This window comes from Monodon monoceros, unplaced genomic scaffold (assembly GCF_005190385.1).
Source record: "Monodon monoceros isolate NGI ecotype Baffin Bay Population unplaced genomic scaffold, NGI_Narwhal_1 Super_Scaffold_3, whole genome shotgun sequence".
NCBI lineage: Eukaryota > Metazoa > Chordata > Mammalia > Artiodactyla > Monodontidae > Monodon > Monodon monoceros.
This window is the reverse complement of record NW_021703780.1, coordinates 9556990-9583849: the sequence shown is the minus strand read 5'-3', so window position 1 is coordinate 9583849 and position 26860 is coordinate 9556990. Positions and strand designations below refer to the sequence as shown.

General features: G+C 43.5%; 1 protein-coding gene across 1 annotated transcript in view; it reads left to right on the top strand.

Annotated features, from left to right (window-relative positions):
• The window catches only part of ADTRP (androgen dependent TFPI regulating protein), a 68745-nt gene that overhangs the window by 26984 nt on the left and 14901 nt on the right, over window positions 1-26860 (top strand). Inside the window, exons 4-5 of the mRNA XM_029243992.1 lie at window positions 16101-16216; window positions 26523-26674. Coding sequence (XP_029099825.1) covers window positions 16101-16216; window positions 26523-26674 — 268 coding nt within the window. The remainder of the gene's footprint in view (window positions 1-16100; window positions 16217-26522; window positions 26675-26860) is intronic.

The following is a 26860-nucleotide window of genomic DNA, read 5'->3' as shown; positions in this document are numbered from 1 at the left end:
TTAGTGACGTTGAGCATCCTTTCATGTGTTTGTTGGCAATCTGTACGTCTTCTTCGGAGAAATGCCCATTTAGGTCTTCTGCCCATTTTTGGATTGGGTTGTTTGTTTTTTTGATGTTGAGCTGTATGAGCTGCTTGTATATTTTGGAGATTAATGCTTTGTCAGTTGCTTCATTTGCAAATATTTTCTCCCATTTTGTGGGTTGTCTTTTCGTCTTGTATATGGTTTCCTTTGCTATGCAAAAGCTTTTAAGTTTAATTAGGTCCCATTTGTTAACTTTTGTTTTTATTTCCATTTCTCTAGTAAGTAAATCAAAAAGGATCTTGCTGTGATTTATGTCATACAGTGTTCTGCCTATGTTTTCCTCTAAGAGTTTTATAGTGTCTGGCCTTAAATTTAGGTCTTTAATCCGTTTTGAGTTTATTTTTGTGTATGGTGTTAGGAAGTGTTCTAATTTCATTCTTTTACAGGTAGCTGTCCAGTTTTCCCAGCACCACTTATTGAAGAGGCTGTCTTTTCTCCATTGTATATTCTTGCCTCCTTTATCAAAGATAAGGTGACCATATGTGTGTGGGTTTACCTCTGGGCTTTCAACCCTGTTCCACTGATCTGTATTTTGGTTTTTGTGCCAGTACCATACTGTCTTGATTACTGTAGCTTTGTAGTAGAGTCTGAAGTCCTGGAGCCTGATTCCTCCAGCTCCATTTTTCTTTCTCAAGATTGCTTTGGCTATTTGGGGTCTTTTGTGTTTCCATACAAATTGTGAAATTTTTTGTTCTAGTTCTGTGAAAAATGCCACTGGTAGCTTGATAGGGATTGCACCGAATCTGTAGATTGCCTTGGGTAGTACAGTCATTTTCACAATGTTGAGTCTTGCAATCCAAGAACGTGGTATATCTCTCCATCTGTTTGTATCATCTTTAATTTTTTTCATCAGTGTCTTATAATTTTCTGCATACATGTCTTTTGTCTCCTTAGGTAGGTTTATTCCTAGGTATTTTATGCTTTTTGTTACCATGGTAAAAGGAAGTGTTTCCTTAATTTCTCTTTCAGAATTTTTGCCATTAGTGTATAGGAATGCAAGAGATTTCTGTGCATTAATTTTGTACACTGCTACTCTACCAAATTCATTGATTAGCTCTAGTAGTTTTCTGGTAGCATCTTTAGGATTCTCTATGTATAGCATCATGTCATCTGCAAACAGTGACAGTTTTACTTCTTCTTTTCCAATTTGCATTCCTTTTATTTCTTTTTCTTCTCTGATTGCTGTGGCTAAAACAGCCAAGAAAGTATTGTATAATTGTGGTGAGAATGGGCAACCTTGCCTTCTTCCTGATCTTAGAGGAAATGGTTTCAGTTTTTCACCATTGAGCACGATGTTGGCGGTGGGTTTGTTGTATATGGCCTTTATTATGTTGAGGTAGGTTCCATCTATGCCTACCTTCTGGAGAGTTTTTATCATAAATGGGTGTTGATTTTTTTTTTCTTTTTTTTTTTTCTTTTTGCAGTACATGGGCCTCTCACTGTTGTGGCCTCTCCCGCTGTGGAGCACAGGCTCTGGACGCGCAGGCTCAGCGGCCATGGCTCACGGGCCTAGCCACTCCGCGGCATGTGGGATCTTCCCGGACCGGAGCACAAACCCGTGTCCCCTGCATTGGCAGGCGGACTCTCAACCACTGCGCCACCTGGGAAGCCCCATGGGTGTTGAATTTTGTCAAAAGCTTTTCCGGCATCTACTGAGATTACCATGTGGTTTTTATCCTTCAATTTGTTAATATGGTGTATCACATTGACTGATTTGTGTATACTGAAGAATCCTTGCATTCCTGGGATAAACCCCGCTTGATCCTGGTGTATGATCTTTTTAATGTGCTGTTGGGTTCTGTTTGCTAGGATTTTGTTGAGGATTTTTGCATCAATGTCCATCAGTGATATTGGCCTGTAGTTTTCTTTCTCTGTGACATCTTTGTCTGGTTTTGGTATCAGGGTGATGGTGGCCTTGTAGAATGAGTTTGGGACTGTTTCTCCCTCTGCTATATTTTGTCAGAGTTTGAGAAAGGTAGGTGTTAGCTCTTCTCTAAAGGTTTGATAGAATTCACCTGTGAAGCCATCTGGTCCTGGGCTTTTGTTTGTTGGAAGATTTTTAATCACAGTTTCAATTTCAGTGCTTGTGATTGGTCTGTTCATATTTACTCTTTCTTCCTGGTTCAGTCTTGGAAGGTTGTACTTTTCTAAGAATTTGTCCATTTCTTCCAGGTGGTCCATTTTATTGGCATATAGTTGCTTATAGTAATCTCCCATGATCCTTTGTATTTCTGCAGTATCAGTTGTTACTTCTCCTTTTTCATTTCTAATTCTTTTCATTTGAGTCTTCTCCCTTTTTTTTTGATGAGTCTGGCTAATGGCTTATGAATTTTCTTTATCTTCTCAAAGAACCAGCTTTTAGTTTTATTGATCTTTGCTATTATTTCCTTCATTTCTTTTTCATTTATTTCTGATCTGATCTTTATGATTTCTTTCCTTCTGCTAACTTTGGGGGATTTTTTGTTCTTCTTTCTCTAATTGTTTTAGGTGTAAGGTTAGGTCATTTATTTGAGATTTTTCTTGTTTCTTGAGGTAGGATTGTATTACTATAAACTTCCCTCTTACAACTGCTTTTGTTGCATCCCACAGATTTGGGGTCATCATGTTTGCATTGTCATTTATTCCTAGGTATTTTTTGATTTCCTCTTTGATTTCTTCAGTGATCTCTTGGTTATTTAGTATCGTATTATTTAGCCTCCATGTGTTTGTAATTTTTATAGTTTTTTTCCTGTAATTGATATCTAGTATCATAGTGCTGTGGTTGGAAAAGATACTTGATACGATTTCTATTTTCTTAAATTTACCGACGGTTGATTTGTGACCCAAGATATTATCTATCCTGGAGAATGTTCCGTGAGCACTTGAGAAGAAAGTGTATTCTGTTGTTTTTGGATGGAATGTCCTATAAATATCAATTAAGTCCATCCGGTCTAATGTGTCATTTAAAGCTTGTGTTTCCTTATTTATTTTCATTTTGGATGATCTGTCCATTGGTGAAAGTGGGGTGTTAAAAGTCCCCTACTATTATTGTGTTACTGTCGATTTCCCCTTTTATGGCTGTTAGCATTTGTCTTATGTATTGAGGTGCTCCTATGTTGAGTGCATAAATATTTTCAATTGTTATATCTTCTTCTTGGACTGATCCCTTGATCATTATGTAGTGTCCTTCTTTGTCTCTTGTAATAGTCTTTATTTTAAAGTCTGTTTTGTCTGATATGAGTATTGCTATTCCAGCTTTCTTTTGATGTCCATTTGCATGGAATATCTTTTTCCATCCCCTCACTTTCAGTCTGTGCATGTCCCTAGGTCTGAAGTGAGTCTCTTGTAGACAGCACATATATGGGTCCTGTTTTTGTATCCACTCAGCCAGTCTGTGTCTTTTGGTTGGAGCATTTAATCCATTTACATTTAAGGTAATTATCAATATGTATGTTCCTATTACTATTTTCTTAATTGTTCTGGGTTTGTTTTTGTAGGTCTTTTACCTCTGTGTGTCTCCTGCTTAGAGAAGTTCCTTTAGTATTTGTTGTAACGCTGGTTTGGTGGTGCTGAATTCTCTTAACTTTTGCTTGTCTGTAAAGGTTTTAATTTCTCCGTGGAATCTGAATGAGATCCTTGCTGGGCAGAGTAATCTTGGTTGTAGGTTTTTCCCTTTCATCACTTTAAATATGTCCTGCCACTCCCTTCTGGCTTGCAGAGTTTTTGCTGAAAGATCAGCTGTTAACCTTATGGGCATTCCCTTGCAAGTTATTTGTTGCTTTTCCCTTACTGCTCTTAATATTTTTTCTTTGTATTTAATTTTTGATAGTTTGATTAATATGTGTCTTCATGTGTTTCTCCTTGGATTTATCCTGTATGGGACTCTCTGTGCTTTCTGGACTTGACTCTTTCCTTTCCCGTGTTATGGAAGTTTTCAACTATTATCTCTTCAAATATTTTCTCAGACCCTTTCTTTTTCTCTTCTTCTTCTGGGACCCCTATTATTTGAATGTTGGTGCATTTAATGTTGTCCCAGAGGTCTCTGAGACTGTCTTCAATTCTTTTCATTCTTTTTTCTTTATTCTGCTCTGCGGCAGTTATTTCCACTATATTATCTTCCAGGTCACTTATCCGTTCTTCTGCCTTAGTTATTCTGCTACTGATTCCTTCTAGAGAATTTTTAATTTCGTTTACTGTGTTGTTCGTCACTGTTTGCTCTTTAGTTCTTCTAGGTCCTTGTTAAACATTTCTTGCATTTTCTCCATTCTATTTCCAAGATTTTGGATCATCTTTACTATCATTACTCTGAATTCTTTTTCAGGTAGACTGCCTATTTCCTCTTCATTTGTTTGGTCTGGTGGGTTTTTACCTTACTCCTTCATCTGCTGCATATTTCTCTGTCTTCTCATTTTGTTTAACTTACTGTGTTTGGGGTCTCCTTTTTGCAGGCTGCAGGTTTGTAGTTCCTGTTGTTTTTGGTGTTTGCCTCCAGTGGGTTAGGTTCGTTCAGTGGCTTGTGTAGTCTTCCTGGTGGAGTGAACTTGTGTCTGTGTTCTGGTGGGTGGGGCTGGATCTTGTCCTTCTGGTGGGCCTGGACCACGTCCAGTGGTGTGTTTTGGGGTGTCTGTGAACTTAGTATGACTTTAGGCAGCCTCTCTGCTAATAGGTGGGGCTGTGTTCCTGTCTTGCTAGTTGTTTGGCATAGGATGCCCAGTGCTGGAGCTTGCTGGCCATTGGGTGGAGCTGAGTCTTAGCACTGAGACAGAGATCTCTGGGCGAGCTCTCACTGATTGATATTACATGGGGCCAGAAGGTCTCTGGTGGTCCAATGTCCTGGACTCGGCTCTCCCACCTCGGAGTCTCAGGCCTGACAGCTGGCCAGAGCACCAAGACCCTGCCAGTCACAAGGCTTGGAAGAAAAGGAAGGAAAAAAAGGAAAAAAAAAAAGAAAACGAAAAGATAGAACCCCAAGCCTAATGGTAAAAGCAAAACCAAACAGAAACATAATCACACAAAGAAACATACATACACACACTCATAAAAAGAAAACAAACAACAACAAAAAACCCCCAGTCAGAACCCTAGGACAAATGGTAAAAGCAAACCTTTCTACCTTGTTAGACTGGCTTCTGTTCAGGATTTCCAGGCTGCTATAATTCTGAGAGTCATTCTAATCTCTGCTCTTCTCCAGTCCTTCTGAAAATTATGAACCAGGAACTAATGTAGATCCGTGGATTTCAGTAGTAAAAAGCAGTCAAGAATGTGTGGCTTCATGGCATTTATACTGGTCTTCCTAAAGCCGGGCCACCTGCAGAAGCAACTTCTTGTAGCCCTGCTTCCATAAAGCCAGAACCTAATGTTTTAAGAGTTCAGTAGTAATCAGGAGTCTTATGTTGAGGGCAGAATTGGAAAACAAACAAACAAAAAACCAAAAAAACCCCTCATAAAGCCAGGGGAGATTTCAGCATTTCACTTCCCTTAATCAGAAGAGATTTTACCAGTGAAAATTCAGATCTGAAAGCTATAAAAACCAAACTAAAACAAAACAAAAACCTTTGTGCTTTCCCCCCCTGAGTTTGGAGACCAAAAAATGCACAATCATTTCAGAGGGGTATTCTGGAGAGCTCTCCTAGTACAAACTGCTTGGGAATAAAAGCTTGTGTGTTTTTGACATCTCTCTCCAAACACATCTAGGAACTCATAAAAGCCACGTTTTTACTATTCTCTGGTGAGACGGAATTTTGTGACCTTTTGAGAAATTCTGTTTTATTTTTCCTAAGAGGACCACGATAAGGAAGTAAGCCAAATTTCTTGGTAATGGGAGAATTTCAATGCCACAGGCTTGCATTCCCAGGAGTGTAGAGGGCTCTGAGCAAGTGGACTTGTAATCAACTTGTGCCACATGTAGGTTCCCAAATTTTACACTTAAAAACTTGTCTAGATGTCCACCCACTCTTGGGGTTTGTAGAACGGAAGGCAATGGCAGCCCTGGAGACATCTCTGTATTAACCTCCTCCCAGAGCCCAGGGGCTCCAAGGTCCAGGTCTAAAAATACTATGAACAGGAGGTTGAAACCCAAAGATGCAGGAGACTGGACAAGGAACACAAGAGTCAGCCTAGAAGGAAGAAGGAGCAATCGGGGACACAAGGAGCAAGCCCCTCTCTGCTCACCACACATTCTCGTCCCTAAAACCAGGGATGCTGGTGCTCACGTCTTAATACCTCTCCTTGATCTTTGACACAAATTTACCACATCTTTTTCTCAAAATATTCTCTTCCTTTACCTCCAGACTCTCTGACACTCCTTGTCAACTACCTTTGCAAGATGTTCTTTTTTTGTCCATCACTTAAATCAGGGGTTTTCAACTGGGATTGCTTTTGCTCTCCAGGGAACGCATGGCAATACCTGGAGACAGTTTTGATTGTCACAACTGTGGGTGGGTAGGTGCTCCTGGCTTCTAGTGAGTAGAAGCCAAGGATGATGCCACACATCCTACAAGGCAGAGGCAGCCCTCCACAACAAAGAATTATCTATTCTTCAACATCAGTCGTTCAGAGACTGAGAAATCCTGCCTTTCACAGTGTTTACTTCTAGATCCTTTATTATTCTTCTCACTCACACACTCCCTTTGGGTCATCTCATCTACTACCACTAAAAAAAGTTCTGCACTCTGCTCCCGTATCTCTCTCTCCAGCTAGATTTCTCTTCTGAGCACCAAACTTGTGTATCTACTATCTTACAGAACTTCTTCTTTGATATCCTACAGATGCCCTTTTGTTTTCATTTTGTTTTGCTTTTTGATTCTCAGTGAGAAAAATAATTGTTCATAATTGAAAAAGTAGTCTGTGATCATAGCTACCTGCTTTTATTAAAAGGGAATTAAAATTGACTTTTATTTTGAAAGAACAAAACACAGCTTAGTGACTGCCTATGAGATATTAAGACAGTTTGGGATGCCACAAAAGCTGATGAGGAGAAGCCCTTGAGTCTCTTAGGTGTGAAGGACTTTTATGAAGTGCGTGAAGGAGAAGCAGGTCTTTGCAGTAAATGAGAACTTGTTCTCTTTGGTTGTGGACTTCAAGGGCTCAACCCACTGCTGCCTACTGCTGTCTAACACTTTCAGAGCCTCCACTACATAATGCTTTAGAACTAGCCCAGGCGCAGTGTGAAACCTGTAGGGTTACAGTAAATGTAAGTTGAAATTCATTAATATTTTTTTGAGTTCCAAGACCATATCTTATGGACCTTTTAATTGCCTGGAGCGCTGAAAGATTACTGCTTTTCATAAGATATTTGATGGATAGCAAATGAGGGCATTTCCCAAGCAAACTTTTCTTTTACCTCTAGGCGCCACTCCCATCCATCTCCTCCCTCTACTGGGAAGACCCCACCACCACCACCAAAACCCCACAGTGAGCTCATGTGCCCCGCATGCAGACAAACCCTAAATCAACCAAGTACACACATCTGGGAAAATCACCAGTGGGCAACTGCTATTCTTGCAGAACAGCTGGTGAGTCCTTCTAGGAATACCCTGATGGGTCAGCAAGGGAAAGCCAGAGGCAGGAAGGAGAAAGTGTGGAAACTGGTCCATCATGGGATCCGTCACATGGAGAATCTGGAACTCTGCCCTGGTGCTTGTGCTTACAGGGTACTTTCCTGATTCACTGCTTTATCTCCCAGGGAAACCAGCTGCCTACATATTGAGTCCTTTATTGACATGGAGACAAGACAGCTGAGAGGAGCGGAAGGTGCCCTGAGAGGTGGTGGCTCTAAAGCAAGAGCAGATTCCTATGCTTCTGAAACTTTCTCTTTCTTGAAAAGAACAGTCTCCTTTCTCCAACTCAGAGCAGCTTTCTAGAGAGCTGCCCATCTGTCTATGTCTTAAAAACAAGTCTCCATGTGTGCTCTGTGGAGCCAGGCACAGAAGCACGGAGGAAGCGTGGATTACAGATTGATATAGAGGAGGGGGTACAAAGAAGATACCGAACAAAACCTGGGGAGTTTGTTTACACCTGGCCCAATCTCAGAATGGAGGGCCACAGGCCAGTGTGTCCCAAAGAACAGCCTTTGCTGGATAAAAATTTCCTGACTTCTTCCAGGGCTGCCAACTCCTGCAGGGCTGCAGGGATGGTGACACCCCTTTATTGAGTCTATAGTTTAGTTGCTGTAATGTTGGCACCCAGAGATTGTTCCCAGGAGTCACATTTTCTCACAGGTTTCCCCGTGACCCACAACACCCATTTTCAGGATTTGGGGTGCCATCTATAGCCATGACAAAGGGTATAGGTGACTAGCCTGAAGTGGGATTGACTCCGTGGCCCTGCTAACCACGGGCACAGCCCGACATGTGGCTGCCAAGCCAGGTGAGTCTGGCCTGCAGCTGTTGTCTTCTCACTCTGGGACACTGATTATCTTCCCAGGCTATGCAGAGGAACTCTTTTCCTCTTCTGCCCCACTCCACTGTTTCACTGATTCATTCATTAATGCCACAGACAGTAAGTGGCCAGAGAGGTTAAGCACCGTTCTAAGCACTGGAGATGAAATGGCGACAGCCCTAGCCTCGAGTTGCTTCCATCTGTGGAAGGTTTGGCCGGTGCTGGGTGAACACAATAATGTGACGCTGGGATGGGGACGAGCAAAGGGAGATCCCGCCGTGCCAAGGAAGGGCACCTGCCGGAGGTCCAGATTCTGCCCTGGAGGCAGGGATATCTACCTTGAGCCCTGTAAGGTGAGAAGAAGGTGGAGGGGGCTGAGGAAGGGGAGACATAAGTGTGTGTAATGTACCAGTGGTGGGAAAGGGAACTGTGGGTGGAGGACAGCGTAATCAGGGGCTGAGGGCTGGGTGAAGGCCACAGGATGCGGAGCAGGGCATGGAAATGAAGATGGGACAGGTAACCAGATCACCAGGGGCTTTGCAGGCCATATTAAGGGCTTAATTCTATAATACTTTGTAACACGTAGGTTTGAATGAAGAAGATGGGTCGAAAAGTAGTTATTAATCAGAGAGTGGAGGGGAGTCCTGAAAAAAATAGGAGGTGAAAGCTTTGACCTCAAATTGTTTATAATCTAACTGAGAACAGAAGAAAAAGTACACGAAATTGACAGTGTAAAAGTGAAAACTGAACGTAATTAAGCACAGAAGAGTCTAATGCAAACCAAAAGAGCTGCAGGAAGGACAGGGGAGAGTCAGCATCTAATGCAAAGGCAGGATGTGACACGGGTGTGCCATGCATGTGACACGGGCCCCAGAGGTTGCAGAAAGCGCTGGGTGCTCAGCTCCTAGAGGCAGGATGGTTTTCTTGGTGAGGCTTCTGATCTGCAGTGAGAGGGCGTCAACATTACCACTGACTCTCTGAATTCCTGCAAGCTTTTATATCTCCGTGTCATCAACAGTGTATAATACCTACACTCTAGGCTCTGAACACAGAATAAAATACTGGCTGTTTTATGACGCACAATTAGAGTAAAAACAAACAGAAACTCTCGTGGGGGGAAATGTTATTTCTGGAGTCCCTCTACTGCTCTGATCAGCAGAAGCCTACATAATCATACAAGGTTATCTCCTTACTGGCAGAATCCCCTTCAAAATATGCTTTATTATTTTGCCTTCAAATTTTATCAGATATTATCATTTTATGGAACTTAGATCTCTGAAATGTTTTGCTATGGGCACACTGGTGAGAGCACTGCCTACTATTACTGAGTGTTCCCTAAATGAGATGCAACAGTGAAAATTTCTTTGAGGCCTACTTACTAGCGGAAAAACTTAATTTCCCCTTAAAAAAAAAAACAAAAAAAACCAGGAACTGTATACATTCCATCTCTCTCTTTTCCCTTTGGCTGTCTGGAAAGAAATTGCTAAAATTAAATCTCGACAGCAGCAACCCAGCAAGCCTCTGGTTGGCATGTTTCTGTCTCAGTGTTCCCCTGGGTCCTGACGTTCTTTTACGTCTCCTCCTGTTAACGTGTGCGCTCTTGGTTGGAAGGCATCTCAAAAGTGTGTGGGTCTGACTGGGAGAGAAGAATTAAAGAAGAGAGTTAGGTGTATGAAAAGAGGGAGGAGTTCTAGGGAAGGAAACAGAAGGAAACACAGGAATAATGAGGAGACTGGATTGAGTGGAAGGGGTGGAGCCTGTGGAGATATTGTGGACAATGGGAGAGAGATAAGATTAGAGGAGTAGACAGTGGACTGAGGCAACAGGGAGCCACAGAAGGTTTTGGGGGGAGTAGTAACATGAAACGTGTTTGAAGAAGGTTGGTCTAATTGCAATGTTGGGTATGGACCAAAATAGAAGAAAGCTAGGGAGGTGATGCTGGGGAAGATAAAAGAGTAGACAGCTACGGGAAGCATCTGAGGAGGAAAGTGAATCAGGTTTGGATTGAGGAGGAAAGAAATGAGCCACTGATTACAGCTGGTGTCTAGGGTGTCATTATTGCTGGAGAGAGTTAAATCAGAGGAAGGGGTTTGGTGCTTTGGAGGGGCAGGGACAGAGAGGAGAAGAATGGGAAGAGGCAGATATATTCCTGACTGCAGGCTCTCAAGAGCCCAGATCTTTCTTTTGTCTTACCCTTAACTGAATAGAATCTAAATCACTTCTTCACCAGGCTGGACACCGTCAAAGCCGACTAGCTTCCTAGAAGAATGCTGCTTTGAAATGTTGGCTCAACTACATATTAACCCAAAGGACAATAGCGTAGCAAGTAAAAAATCACATAGAAAGTTCAGAGATTCAGAAAGTTATCATTTAACCATAAAAGATTCAGAAAGTTATCATTTAACCACCTGTTCGTTTCACATACAAGTTCATAAATAATGGCATGCTTTTCTTCCTCAGCCCAATGGAGCATTCGCTTCTCTTTCCAGGTCAGTAAGACGATTCATATTTCTCCCAACATTTTATTATGAACATTTTCAAACATAAAGCACAGTTGGAAGAATTTTACAGTGAACACCTGTATTGCCTGCCACTTAGGTTCTGCTATTAATAGTTTACTGTATTTACTTTATCACAAATCTATGCATCTACCCATCCAACAACTCATCTTATTTGTGGTGCATATCAGAGTAAGTTGCAAACATGACTACTCTTCTGCAATAAATAAAACTATTGGTTTTTGACTTCTGTCCTCTGAATTTTTACCTGACTGGGCTGTGTCAGCCCACCTAGGTAGATGGGAGATCAAAGAGAAGTCTTTGGCTCTTTCTATGGCTGCTTTATCCTCCCAATCCCTCATCCCCAGGCGCTGACTCTTTAATTACAGTGATGCTTAGTCTGTGCACTTAAGTTCCTAGAAAGTAGAAAAGGAAGTTTTTACAAATCCAGTTATCCTCTAAACTCTAGTATTTGAGATGGAAAAGACTCCTGCAGGTAGCGCAGGTGGAAGAGTGAAAAAAAAAGTCCCCTAGACATGTAAGCAATATAACCTGTGTCTACATATCCAGATTACCATATATTGGATTGACTTAAAGCAAAACCGCACCTTTAGTAACATAGCGGGGGGCATAGAGAATACAGATGGTCTCTGCTTTTGGATACAAAATATTCCCAGAAAGACCATCACCTCTGTCCCAAACTGTAAGAGTTAGAGGCAGAAACTGCAGTGGGGGAAGTTGGTGAGGAGTGAGGTAAAGTTTTTTAGCTGGTAAATGGATATTATCAAAACCAGAGATTGCCTTACTAGGATTTACAAAACAACTATTACTGCATCTTTTTACTGTGTGTAGTTTTCAAGCTTAAGGAACGTGATCCGCCATTGTAATAACAAGCCTGGGTACAATGGGGTTGTTTTGCCTCCATTTTCATGTCTGTTGTTGTATTTATGTTTAAGTTTTAATTGATGTTTTGACCATGTGTTTGCCCCGAGGAGGTTTTGTGAAGGCCTTCATTTTTAAATAAATTTTTAAAATGATATATTTAATGTACAGTAAGCAAAAATATCCTCCTTAATGTACCCAGAAGTAAACTCTTGTCCGTGCACTAAAATTTCATGTTAAAATATCTACCCAGTAGCACCATAAACGAACCAAAGACGTTATCTTAGAGACTTGAGAGAAGGAAACTCAGCTTGGGAAGAGCCAGTGTAAGGAATGAATTCTCAGATCCAGGCGTTGCCTGAACAGAGGAAGGAAGAAGACTGAAGCAGCTGTGAAGTGGGCAATACTACATAAGCTCCTGATTAGGGAACAGCACGTGAAGGAGAAAGCCTTGCAATGACCAGCCCGAGAAGGCAAAAGCTGACCTATTTATATCGCTCCACTCCACATAAGAGCTGGTGCAATAAGGAAATGAATCAGAGGAGAGAGGCAGAGAACTTATTTTAAAGTGTTATCGTCTGATTTTTACAATGTGGAGGCTCTCTGAATTTCTTTCACTGAAGACAATTAAGTGCTCTTGCACCTCCAAGGATCTTAGAGATAAGAGTGTGGCCATCCTCGCCTTCTGGAGTCAGTCTCTGGAGGCTGCACAGCAAGGATGGAAGACTGTCGGCTCCGTGGGTTACCTGAGTGATGGAGGCTTGCCTCTTTCTCAAGAGTCAGGCAAATGCATCTCATTTTAATTTGAGCCTCAGACACAGGGAAGCTGTTTAGAGCAGCTACTTATCTACTGGCATGAGGCTAGTAAAAATAAGTGCTCATTACTTTCTATGTTGCCACTCATATAACCTTATAGGAATTCTCTATGGGCTGGTAAATTGTAGTACTTATCTACAAGGCTGTTTTGCAACCAAGGAATCTACAGGGCAACTATTATACTAACACTTAAATCAATCTTTCATGCTTATAGTTCTGTCTCCAAGATATTCCGATGGAAGTAGGCATCACACAAAGGACAGGAGGAAAGGTGTAATTTAGTAGAAAAGGATGAAAAAAGAACAACACTTTTCCTTTTAACCAATGCTTTTGGAATGAGGTATTTAAAGAAAAATCTACCAAAATGATGGCTCAGTTAACAAGGAAAGATAGCTTCCTTCCATCCCCTCTGTTTACACATACTATTGTTTCAGCCCATGATGTTTTGTTTACTTTGGAAGGATATAGTTTACCCCCTCTGAGATAATTAATTTTTGTCAGCTTCACTGTTTATAAGGGGAACTGAAAAACTGTTAACTGAAATACAGAATGAGTCACTGTTTTCAGTAATTTTTGGCAGCATTCTAATTTGTGTCAATCCCAGCCTAATTATTAGAATTTTTGGAAGCAGAAAGCATATTTGATTTTTCTCTTACTAAATTTTTCCTCCTCTTTTGAAAAGTATGTGCTGCCTGACAAAGGTTATATAATTTATACCAACGTGAGGTGAAATACCAGTAGGTTTGAAATACCAGGGGGTTACTGTGTCATGCTTGGCTCTTCACAGTAGCTCAACATTTAGAAAGCTCACAGAATACAATCTTCCTCCTTTCCTCATTCATACCCCCAGCCCTGGCCAAAACAATGTGATTCTTTTACAGACCTTTTAGCTGGTATTAAGCCATAGTATATGGCCCATCACTAATGACATCACTGAAGTAAACTTCCCAGAAGCCATCAGGGAGAATTCATTTGGAAACGCAACTGAATGTCACTTGCAAAGGGCAGGCTCCTAGAAGAGGTGACCAGTCATGCATTCCTGAGTTATTTGTTATAAAAGCATTAATCACTGCGAACTCATTTGCTCCTAATGCAAACGCGCTACACTATTCCACAGGAATTGTTCCAAATGATCATTAATGTAGAGAACGGAAGCTGCTGTGAGCAGGGATAATAGAGTCTGTCAGGTCAATGGCCAGTATAATGGGGCTGTTAGTGGTTCCTGACAGAAGTCGGACCTTCCTGATAGAGCGACGGTGGGCAGAAAGGCAGGGTACTGTACTGGGTAGACAGCCCCATCCCTGGCCTCCTGAAGTGGCCTCTGGATTAAAGGGGCATCAGTGTCTATCACAGGGTATTGCTAGGGCTCTGAGGTGGCCACCACTGGGAGCATAGGCACGAGCTGTGCGCGGGAGAGGGACCCATGGGACGGCCACGGGGATGGCCCTGCTCCCACACTCCAGCCGCTTGCAGGCCACAGGCAAGGGTGCAAACAGACACCTGCTGCTGTGGACACCCCAGCCACTTGCCTCACCCCACTCCACACTGGGCCACCCATGAGGGGAAGGATGAGAATCAAGAACAACAGTGATCATCACAGCTAATGCTCACTGGACTCTCCTGGGCTGAGCACTAAGCCCTTTACATGCACTAATCCCAATCCTCAGGGCAGTACCTCTGTGACATGTGTACTATTTACCGTCACGTTTTACAACCGAGGAGGCTGAAGTTCAGACACATCGAGTAACTAGTCCAGGGTCAGAGTCAAAAATACGTGCCCTTAAACACCATGCTCCTTTACTGGAGGGAGAGACAGAGAAACTGGAGATTTTGGTCCCTAAGATTAGGCCAAAGAAAGATGCAGGATATGACAGTGGGCCTGGAAGTCTTTCCATTGTGTGGTCAACCAGTCAGTATATTCAGGACCAACCTTGCAGAAAGTCTGTAAAAGCTGTGGTTTGTCCACAATGCTCTTCCTCCAAGATTTGCTTCTAAAATGTGGGTACCCAGGGCCTTCAAGAAGCCTGACTGCTCTGTGCCACTGAACTGCAGGCTCCCTCTGCCCAGTACTGCCCTATATTTAAGACCTGTGCTTCCTCATCCCACCCCTGCTCCATTAAAACTTGTCGCATTTCTTGTCATCAGAGGGTTCTGATCTCCTGACTGGACCCAAGCTAGCACAGGTAGAGCAAGAAGAAGCTACCACCTCCTGTGGATGCCTCTGAGCACCAGACTGGTATGACTGACAGCAAAGGCCAGCCGGAGTCAGTACCCAGGGTTCCAGCAGCACAGCTGGGCATGGGAGCATGGTGACATGGGCACTGTGACATTCCTAAGCCCCAGCCCCTATTGTAATTGAGGTGCTGACACAGCTGTCTCGGGGCTCAAGAATGGGACTGGGAGGGAGCTTGCAAGTGGAAGCTACGGATGCAAGAGGCTTCCAAGAGCTAAGGAAACTGGGGAGCAGGGATGAAAGAGGAATGATGTAAACGTAAAAAGTATAAAATACTAACACTATGAGATGTTACCAATAAGCACAGAGTGTGGCAGAGGAACTTAATAAATGTGTTTAAGAAATGAAAGGACATTGCAAAGAGACTCAAGTCACCTTTCCCAGATCAGTTCCCATAACCAAGAGAGGAGTGGGACTCAGAAGTCTTCACACCCAAAAACACCACTATTCCTTGATTATGTCATTTGAAAAAATCTAGTGTTAAGAGTCTGAAAGATGTGAGAAAACAGATGGTTATAAAGAAGGAGGTGAAGCAGGGAAGGAAGTGGGGGAGAACACAGAGGTTTCAGAGGGAGACTCTCACACCCCCTACAGCACCCATCACCTGTCGACAGGACAGTTCCACAGTGCCAAGTGCACTGCTAAATGTGTTCTCGGCCTCTCCCCGCACCGAGCTTACCAATACGCACCGTAAGTGTTAGACTACGTGGCACAGCATATAAATGCAGCAGAACTGAGTGAGAGAAATTAGCAAGAGGAAAATACAGAGACAGCATCATGGAAGATTGTACTGGCTGTGAACACCATGGACCATATGAATACAGGGAGAAAAGACACACTCCATACAGTCGAAGCATGAACAGAAGTGTGAAGGGGGAGCAAACATGCCAAGTGCAAAGAATGAAGGAGACAGCCTTGTTCTATGAAGGAGGGTGTGTGTGTGTGTGTGTGTGTGTGTGTGAGTGTGTGAGTGTGTGTTTGTTAGGAAGGGGGTGATAGCATATTATAAAGAGCCTTGGTAGCCAGACAAAGGAGTCTGGATCAATATGGTAGGCAGTAAGGACCTGCTGTAGGTCCTTGGCATCCAAGGAGTACGATCCAAGCCAAGTTTTGGAAAGTTTCATCTGGTATTTGTGTAAGAAGGTAGACTGGAGGGGAAGAGAGAATTAGGGGTGCTGGAGGCAGCCAGGGCACCTTGGATTGATGATTTGTCGTCTTTTCTCCTGCAGCACACATCTATATTGCCCTTCTCTCTGGCTGAAGTCATCCTCAGGCCACACTGCTATCCACTGAAGAAGAAAGGACTCGCCTTGTTGGCTGTTGCTAGCCTTGCTTATGTCAGCAGGTAAGAGTTGCAGAGAGAAAATCAACTTAGACTTGTCATTCCAGACTCTGAGGAATATTCCAGAAGAAGCGCACTGTTCTCTAAGAGTGCCTTTATCTTGGGTTAACAGGGATTTTGCCATCTTTAAATTTCAGGAAAAAAGGAATCTTAGTGTTTCCTTTTGATACTCATGGAAACATCAAATGCCCAAGAATACACAGGTATGCGTGCACACACACAGCAAGTCATGAGTTCCCCCTCCCTCTCATGAAGAATTAATCGTTGTAAAGCTACACATGTTACTTTCCCTAGGAAAACATTAATCTTTGGTTTCATTTGTAATTAACATGTTTGAATGGCTCAATGATCTAAGGCATCTAAATATATTCCATCTAAAAGGGCACTTGACAAGTTGATCAGGCAAGGTTTGGTCCATTCCTGTTGCCTGTATTATTATGGGCTTAGTTGCATCAACATCTGGCACTGGAGCCCTGAAAGGGCATTTGGGCAATTGCCCAGGGGCCTGTAGAACAGCCTAACTGGAGGCATGAGAGAGAATTTAAGTAGCTGGCCTAGATTTCATCATTCAACCACCTGGTGACACTAATTCTCAGGAATTCTGCCCAACGTCTATAATCAAGGGAAAGTGCTTGGCCTTCCACCTAGCAACTGGAGAACCCCCCTTTCTACTCTACAGCCTTCTCCCCCACAGCCGTGCTCTTGCTCTACTGGGCGGGGCATGCCAAGCATAATACCCGCAGTTGGAAGCAAATCATGATGTTCCTACTCTAGCCTAGCCTCACATAAGCTTTTCACATCTGCCAATCCGGATAATCCCCCACTCCCTATGTGAGGGGTAGTTTCACTCAGGGCAGTGCTCTGTAGGAGACAGAAGCCAGGTAAAGAACGCATTCCAAAGGACTGGTCTCCAGCAGTGCCTGCTTCATGAACTTCAGCAGCCTTTGTCTTAGAGCCAGTAACCTTTGTGCCCAGAACTCAGGTGACGGTTCCTCCCTAGCCTTTCCTTCCCTTTTGCAATGTATGTTCCTCCCACCCTTCTGCACCCTTCTTTCCCCGAGTGCCTAAAGTCGTTCGTGTTTCACCTGTCTTAAAAGAAAGCACTTGTTCAGTAAATCCACCCCAAGACTCAATTGATTTACACTGTTCACTAGCCTGGGGCCTTTGCATTTTAACAAAGGACACTTTTAGAGAATAAGGCATAAATTGGGGACCTACTGGTAGTTGAGGTCTGGAGCACTGTGTTGAGAAGGATTCTGAGGCCCTACCAAAAGAGCTGTGCTATCATTTAGCAATATCTGCCTATAGCATGTGAATGGAGAGTGGTGGGACATGCGCCATGTATATTCCAAGTCTGGCTTAACCCAAAGGAATAAATCCCTAAAGACAGAATATCTAGGACCTGGGGTCGGGTAAGATATACACAAAAGATATATTTTTTTCTCTTGTATGTGTTGAGGAGAAGCAGGGTGGTAGCTGGTTGATTATGCACATGAATTTCCATACTCTGTTTATTTGGTGGACTTTGATTTATACTTTCTTGCCAAATATAACTTTCAGAGTTCATATATGAGATAGCACTTTTGGTCTATTAATTTTCTTCTACCTAAGGACTTGGAAGTTGATCATCAATCTTCACATCTACCCTTGCTCTTTTCCTCCTCAGAAACCAAGAAGGTAACAGAGCACCTAAGGTGACTGGTATTGGGGGAAAATCGTGGCACCCATAAGGATGAAAAGTAGTGGTCGAGAGGGTCTGGCTCATTGGTGCCTGGGCGTGAGCTCTGACAATGCAGGGGACTGGGGTGCTGGAGAAAGGAGGTGCAGCAAGATGGTCAGGAGTGAACACATCACACGTCCAGTCGATTATTCCTCAGTGCCAGGCACTGTGCTAAGGTATGAGGATATAGAGATGTACAAGACACCATGCTGCCTTTAGGGACTGCCTGGGAGAGAGGAAAGTACAGAAACAATGGGAAGACAGGGTGGTGAGACTCTAACGGGGATAAGCGCAGGGTGCTGGGCGATGTGGAGGACTGGCTTCTTAAAGGAAGTGGTGTCTAATCTGAGATGCAAAGAATAAGTAGAAATAAGTCAAAAGAGATATGGAAAAGGCTTTCAGGCAGAGGGAATAGCATCTGTGAAAGGCTGGAGGAGCTGAGGGCGTGGCTGAACTGTAGGACGGGGAGAAGTTGGACTTTGAAAATGAGGGCTTTTCTATGCAAAAGTTATAAGCAGAGAAGTGAAATAACATGGCTTATGTAAGAAAGATGATTAGAAAGATGATGCTGGCTGAAGTACGGAAATTAAACAGGAATCAGACAGGGAGATCAGTTGGTGGCATTTGTGGTAACTCAAGAGAGTTGATGTTGGCCCACAGATGACAATATCAATCAATCTGCAAATAGAGTCAGAGAGAGTGGGTGGTGGAAGGTGACTCAGAGATCATCCAGCTTCGGAGACCTGAAGCCCCACTGGGCTAAATGACGTGTCCAAGGTCGCGTGGCTGGGGAAAATGAAAGCTGAGACTTAACTCAAGGACTTCTATTTCCAAATCCAGTTCTCTTTTCCGTGTATTCAGATGGTCAGGTATTTGTTCAGCTCCCTGTTTGTGTAAAACACACTCTGCTAAATGCTGAAGGGGTGAGAACGCAAAAAAGCTTTACCATGATCTCTACAGTCTAAATGCTTTCACGATGTTGCTCCTTCCAGTGCTGTGCTCTGAGTGTATGTTACAGTGATGTAATGGGGCAAATGAAGGGAAGGGATGGAGACCTACCACTAGCAGGAATGTGAGACTGGGTAGACCCTGGCAGGGAGCTGAAGTGGTTTGGGATTTGGACTTTCTTATCACTAGTGAAGTACAGAGTCAGCGTTCTGTCCAGTAGGGCCTCATGTTTGCTGGAGTGAAGCAAATACACCTGTGCGCAGGCGTTTTATGCTGCCCTATTGATTGAAGCTTCCCTCCCTGTCCGTTGCCTAATTAGGGGAGTTCAGACTCCTTGCTGCCAGCTGCCTCCACCCTTACACAATACTCTGGGGGCACATGCACCTTCATGGCCACGGATGGTCAGCAACAAGTTCCACAAGCTGTGGATGTCCATGGAGATATTTTAGGGAAGCGGCTATAGGTCAGCTGTTAGGCGTGCCAGTTTGGATGCTCAAATGGGGAAACAGCATAGCAGGAATGAGGTAAAGAATACAGTCCCGGGCCACAGAGAGCGTGAGAAACAAACAGGAGGCAAAAAAACGGCAATAACCCTGAGCTGGAGAAGTACTTCACTGCTGGAACCATGTTACAGTGACCTAAAAATATCCACCAAGACCATGGGGACTGCCTCATATGTGGCACTTGCTTTTTATTATTTTTCAGATTGCAAAATTGGAGGGCTGGCCCCTAAGCGGGAAAATAAAGCTTTGCAAAGTAGTAATAACTGTAAATCTTTCGTTTCCTTTGGAAAGCATTAGTCATCTATATATATGGTAGCTCACTTACTCCCCACTTCTCTCTCACCCCAAAACACATCGCCTAGCTCTTCCTAAGGAGCAGGAAAATAGAAACGTTCCTACTGCTGCCTCTTACTCATTCTTTTATTGAACAAATATTTCCCCTAACACAGGGCTGGTCCTGCTGGGAAAAGCAAAGTTATATAAGGCCAAGCCCCAGCCCGTAGGGGGTTTGTACCTCGTAAGTGGAGATGAGCCATGCATACAAATTATAAGAACACGAGATGGGAAGGGATAAAATGTCATAACAAATACGAGGTGCCAAAGGGAACACAAGGAGGAAGCAGTTACATCTGACTGGGCAGCGTGGGAAGGACTTCATGAAACGTGTCACTGGATCTGGGCCCTGAAGGACTGGCTGGATTGGAGCAGCAAAAACTGGGAGAAAGCGAACACTACACAATCGCAAAGCCAAGGGGGCACACATCACGTTGAAGCAATGGCTAGCAATTCACTTTAGCTGGACCTACTGGTGAAAGAGACCAACAGGAAATCACCCTGAAACTGCCCACTCACCGAGTCCTGCAGGCAGCAGGCTAGAGGAGGCTGGACGTGGTACAGACAATGTGAGATGTGTTTGCTGCTGTTGTTTGTCTGCCATGGAGGTAGGAGTGAGAATTCTTAATAACATGGCCAGAGAATTATGCTTTAAAATGACTATCTTGACAATAGAGCTTAAAATGGGTTGAAGTGGCAAGACATGGGAAGCACAACAGAATAAAGCAACATACGAATGAAGGTTAGCCGGAATACTCTTAAGTCATCTAGTTCAATCACAATGGTTTATTCTTCATCCACGGATATTTCACAGTTCCAGTGTCACCCATATCTGGATGCTTGGAACACCCTTCTGCAGGTGGTCCAGTCCTCCAGGACCTCTATCTCTAAAATATTCTAATAATCCAGTGAGTGCTCACACATGCCCATGTAGTACACAGTCCTGAGAATCACTCTCCCACACAGACTGTAAAGCCACAATACCCAGCCTCCTGGATCCAGCACCTCCACGGGGCTTGCTTTAAGGTTAGCACGCCTCCCCCGCTGCTGTCACTGCCAACAATGCCACTGCCCATTAGTCTCCTATGTTGATGCAAGTAGAACAATGCTACTGGCTATTGCAACAGCCCCAGCTGGCCTGCAGTGCACCACTGCCTTGCTCTTGGTAGACCAGAAGTCAGCTGATGCTGTATTTGTCTCTGCTAGTGTGTAAGGTATTGCATGCCAAGTGCAAGTATCATACAGATATACAGCTGTAACCCAGCCTAGGGAAAGATATTTTTAAAGTCACCTCTCAATAGCAGTTCCTATGGGGCAAGAGAGATGATTTCTTTCTTCTATTCTATGCTCACTCAGGTGAGGCCCCAGAGCAAAGCTGCCTGGACACCCCAAGTGTAATAACCCTCTAAATTTGTGCACCCGTTTACACATGCACACTTACACATACAGACATCTTACGCCCAGAAGCCATTAGAAACTGCCAGAGGGGCAGATGAAGCTGAGTTCCAGGACCAGCCACCTTGTTACACGTGGTACCAACAATCCTCTCCTACTACCGCTAGCGCACTATGTGAATTCACCCCCAGAGCCACTGTTACCCTTTCCTGAAATATGACCTTAGTCTGGGACCATCTAGATGGCACCATTGTTTTACAACCTAAAATCTTAGTGGGGATCGGAATCCCAGCCTCATTTTCCACAGAAGGACTCCCCAGCCCTCATGTAAATTAATATATGAAAATAAACATGAAGATGCCACACAACTTCCCCTATTATCAGCATCTGGGGTCCAGGCCGGCCAGCATGCAAACTGAAGAGGGGTGGAGGTGGAGGGCTAAGAATGGAAATGCTTGTCTACACTTTTCATCCTTCCTGCCCAAATCTCAGCTACCCAAAATGCCTGTTACACAAGTTAGAAATAAGAAGAGCCTGAAGAGGGATACAGCTGTACAATTAGGAATGAGGGACATACCTGAGACACATTGTTGGTGTAACAGAATAGGTTTTATGGATTAATTGGTGTGTAGTGGGCAAATGAAAAGGGAGCATCAAGGATAATTCTCAGAATTTTCAGCTGGTGGATTGGGAAGATGGTGATTCCATTAATGTGAGCATCCAATTAACTACAGTTTGCAAGGCTACTGGTTACACGTTCCAGTTTTCAGAGGCTGCAGTGTTCTTGGCGGGTCAGGCAGCTGAGACCTGTCTATAGAAGCCACAGCTAACAGCAGTTAAAAGGAACCATAGGTGCTGGTAGTGCCACCCAAACAGCCATTTATTTAAAACTAAAGAACCTGCCATGTTCCTAGCATTTGGGAAACAGATGCACATAATAGATAAAATCCCAGTCCTTACAGAGCTTCCAGAAGCTCTGGAGAAAGATAGTCAAATATGCAACAAGGGTAAACTCATGGTAGGGGAAGCACATAACAACCTAACCAAATGTGGGTTGTGGGAAGAATGGTCAGGAAATTTTTTCCGGAGAAATTAACTTTTAAGCTGAAATTCAAAGCATGAGTAAGATTCAGCCAGGGACAGAGCAGGAAGTATGTCCTAGGAAGGGTAAAGGCAGAGGTGTTCCAAGCAGAGACAACAGCATGGGTGAAGACCAGAAGCTGCAGAGCTGGGTTCATTCAAGAAACAGAAAGGGTTAGACTGCAGATCTGAGACTGGAAGGGTGGATGGGTGGGCAGGGCAGGGCCAGGTAGGCCAGGGGAAGGAGCTAGGTATTTTCCTAAAGCAACGTGGATCCACTGGAAGCAGGGGAGCACCATGAACGATTTTTTTCTTTTAGAGAGATTATTGGGTTACTGCATTGTGGAAAGTGGATTGATGTGAGCAAGAAAGCCCAGTGAGCAGACAATTATAGAAACCTTTAGGAGATGAAGGAGCCTGGACTGAGATCATGAAATGAGTGCACTGCAGAAATTTTTTTTTTTTTTTTTTTGCTGTACGCAGGCCTCTCACTGTTGTGGCCTCTCCCGCTGCGGAGCACAGGCTCCGGACGCGCAGGCTCAGCGGCCATGGCTCACGGGCCCAGCCGCTCCGCGGCACGTGGGATCTTCCCGGACCAGGGCACGAACTCGTGTCCCCTGCGTCCGCAGGCGGACTCTCAACCACTGCGCCACCAGGGAAGCCCCCACTGCAGAAGTATTTAAATATGATTCCATGGGATCATATACGGCAGCTAGGGAAGAGCTGACATTGACTGAGATGGAGGACAAGGACAGTTCAGCTGCACACGTGCTGAGTGCCTTTCCCTCTCTCCCTCCCCCACTCCCTTCCTTCTTTCCCCCCCCTCCTTCCTTCTCCCTTTCCCTCTCTCTCTCTCTCCCCTTTTAACATATATTCCAGAAGCCGTAAAGAGGTGATAGCACCTGACCATGACTATCTCTGCACTCAGGCCTCTCTGCTGACTGCCCTTCATTAAATGACTGCAATCATGCCTCACGCTCTAATTGTATTTGCAGTAAGTTTCCCACTGTCAGTTAACACACCTATAACTTTCTTTGCACCTTCTCTGTGAAAGTGCAGACTTCATTAGCTTACTTCAGGAACTTTCCTTTACAAATCTTACGCTGGAGGAAACAAAACTGAAGTAAATAAACAGAAACTTTCCAGGCTTCCAGAGAAATGTCCTTATTTGTAGACTATCTTACATAAATGTGCATGGAAACTAGGAAGCCCTAATTTCAAGTATATAAAGAAAACAAAGTGAACTAATTAATGCAACCCGTTTGGAGCGTATTTAGATCTCCTCGCTGACCCCAAACTCCTGGCCTTACCTACTTGAGGATATTTACTTTCTGTCTCTTATACTTCCTCCGGCCTGTCATGAGAGACAGCCATGCAGGAAAGAAGTGCTGTGGATATCCTTCTAAAATGCATCCATGGATGCACATCTCACAGAATTCTAATATTAGTGACCATGATAACAATTATTACTTGTTTTCAGTCTAGTGCAGTTTTGAGTACATGAGAGTAGCATCTAGACAAGTCTGGGGCAGCAGAGTGATACCAGCAGGGCCAGGACTAGGGTCCAAGGGACAATAAATACTACACATGCAGAACCCTGAGACTGATGCCTCCTTAAATTTTCTTTTTTATTGTGGTAAAATACACGTAACATAAAATTTACAATTTTTAAGTATACAGTTTAGTGGCATTAAGGACATTAACACTGTTGTGTAGCCATCACCACTATCCTTCTCCAGAATGTTTTTCTTCCCAAACTCCCCATTTGCCCCTTCCCCCCAGCTCCATTCTACTTTGTCTCTATGAATCTGATGAGTCTAAGTACTTCATATAAGTGAAATCATACAGTATTTGTCCTTTTGTGACTGGCTTATTTTACCTAACATAATATCCTCAAGTTTCATTCAAGTTATAGCATATGTCAGGATTTCCTTCCTTTTTTTTTTTTTTTAATTTATTTTTGGCTGCGTTGGGTCTTCGTTGCCGTGCATGGGCTTTCTCTAGTTGCGGTGAGCGGGGGCTACTCTTCGTTGAGGTGTGCTGGCTTCTCTTGCTGCTGAGCACGGGCTCTAGGTGCGCAGGCTTCAGTAGTTGCAGCATGCGGGCTCAGGAGTTGTGGCATGCAGGTCCTAGAGCACAGGCTCAGTAGTTGTGGCGCACAGGCTCAGTAGTTGTGGTGCACGGGCTTAGTTGCTCCGTGGCATGTGGGATCTTCCCGGACCAGGGCTCAAACCCATGTCCCCAGCATTGGCAGGCGATTCTTAACCACTGCACCACCAGGGAAGTCCCAGGATTTCCTTCCTTTTAAAGGTTGCATAATATTCCATTGTGTGTATATAACTGTACCACATTTTATTTATCTGTTCGTCCTTAAATGGACACTTGGGTTGCTCTCATATTTTAACTACTGTGAATAATGCTGCTATGAACATGAGAGTACAAATATCTCTTTGAGTCTTTGCTTTTAATTCTTTGGAGTATGTACCCAGAAATGGAATTGCTGGACCATATGGTAATTCTAGGTTTAATTCTTTGAGGAACTGCTATACTGTTTCCCACAGCAGTTACACCATCTTACATTCCTACCAACAGTGCACAGGGGTTCCAAGTTCTCCACACCCTCTTCAACACTTGATATTCTCTGGGGGTTTTTTGATAGAAGATACCCTAATAGGTGTGAAGTGGTATCTCATTATAGTTTTGATTCACATTTCCCTAACGATTAGTGACACTAAGTATCTCTTCATGTGTTTGTTGGTCACTTGTATATCTTCTTCATAGAAATGTCTCTTCAAGTCTTGTGTCCATTTTTAATTGGATTGTTTATTTTTGTTGTTGAGCTCTAGGAGTTCTTTATATATTCTGGATAATAATCCCATATCAGATGCATGATTTGCAAATATTTTCCTCATTCTATAAGTTGCCTTTTTATTCTGTTGACGGTGTCCTTTGATGCACAGGGATGACTTCTTAAATTTTATGCCATAGGTGCCTCCCTTGCCTCACCCTAGTCCTGGCCCTGATGTTAGCCCCTCTCTTCCAACAAAGCATTTGACAAACTTAAAGTATCTGAAACAACCAAGATTGCACTTGGGTTCTGAAAGTTTCATTAAGCACAGAATTTCATTCTTCCATCTGAACTCCTTTGACAACCTGGGATATCCAAATATGAACGTTGTTTCTGAAGCATAACCTGGGCTACCCTAATTTTTACAAGAGATGAAGAGCCTCAAAGAAAGACTGCTGAGGCGACACCCACTGTGTATTCCCTCAGAGGAGAGAAGCTTTTAAACTCTTGTAAAATGATTACAATCTGCCAGGCACTGTTCTATGTAATTTACATGTGCTAAATTAACTCCCTTAATCCTTACAATAGCCTTATAAGCTGTATGCTGTTTGCACCCCTACTTTATACATGAGGGTAGGGGGAGAGAAAAGTTGAATAAATTAGTGAAGGTAACACAGCTAGTAGGTAGCACAACTAGGATTCGAATCACAGAAGCCTGGTTCCATATTCCATACTCTTAACCGATTATAAACTGTAGCTGATACATCATCTTCCCCGTATTTAATTTTAAAAGTTATTTCAGACTTTGGCATCTTCCGGTGCAGTTTGTTTCCAGCAAACTGCATTTTTAGGCTTCACTTAGACATTGTGGCTCCTCTCCTAGCATTTCTTTTCCTTCTCTTGGCTGACAGAAATGATTTATATTCTATCCTCACATGAGAAAGATCTGAGCCTCCTGTAGATCCATCTATTCCTACTTAATGCTCTGTCCTTGGCTATTTCCACGAGCTGAAATCTAGGCCCACAATCAAACCCCAGGTCTACTGTATCATAGTAATAGTGCTCAATCTCTGCCTCTCCTACCCCAACAGGCTTGGAGAGCTAATGGAAAGCTACACTTAACTCTTAGGCCCAGAAAAGCAAACCCCACTTGTCTGGCTGAGAGCGAGCAAATGGGCACCATCTTAGCAAGTTCAATGTCTCAGCAGGTCATATCTTTCAGGGAAAGAAATAATTCATGTTCTTATACATTTTGTTTGGTTAATGATGTGTTCAGTGTTCTCCCATATTCTTTTACCATCACTGAGTTTTAATGGATTAGGTAAAATAGCCAAGCCCAGCGCCTGAAACAGAATGTCTCAATGAATCAGTGTATTTACCCAGAAAATACTCACTTCTGTAGGTTCGGGCAACACCTCGGCTGTTAAGTGTCCCCTGTGGCTTCTTTTCCTCTGCCTGGACTCCAGAACACCAGTGATCTTGAAGAGACTATGGCTTTTTTCCCCTGCTGTCCTAATCATTGTGATTTGTCATTTTCTGCAGGGTTCTATGGATCTACTCTGAGACGGGTACATGGGTGTATCCCGTGTTTGCCAAACTCAGCCCAGTGGGTCTAGCAGCCTTCTTCTCTCTCAGCTACATCTTTAGCGTCGGCATCTACCTATTTGGAGAGAAGCTCAACCACTGGAAATGGGGTCAGTTCATTTCTCTCTTACCTACAGAAGCACTTCTTCGTTATGCTCTCTTGACTCCTCCTGGAAACAGAAGGAGAAACCAGGAAAGCAGAAGGCAGTGATGTTTGATGCTTTTGTCCAAAGCAGGCAAAGGAAAAGCCTGGGGGAAGTTCATACTTTCTCAAAGGACCCCATCAAATTATCTCC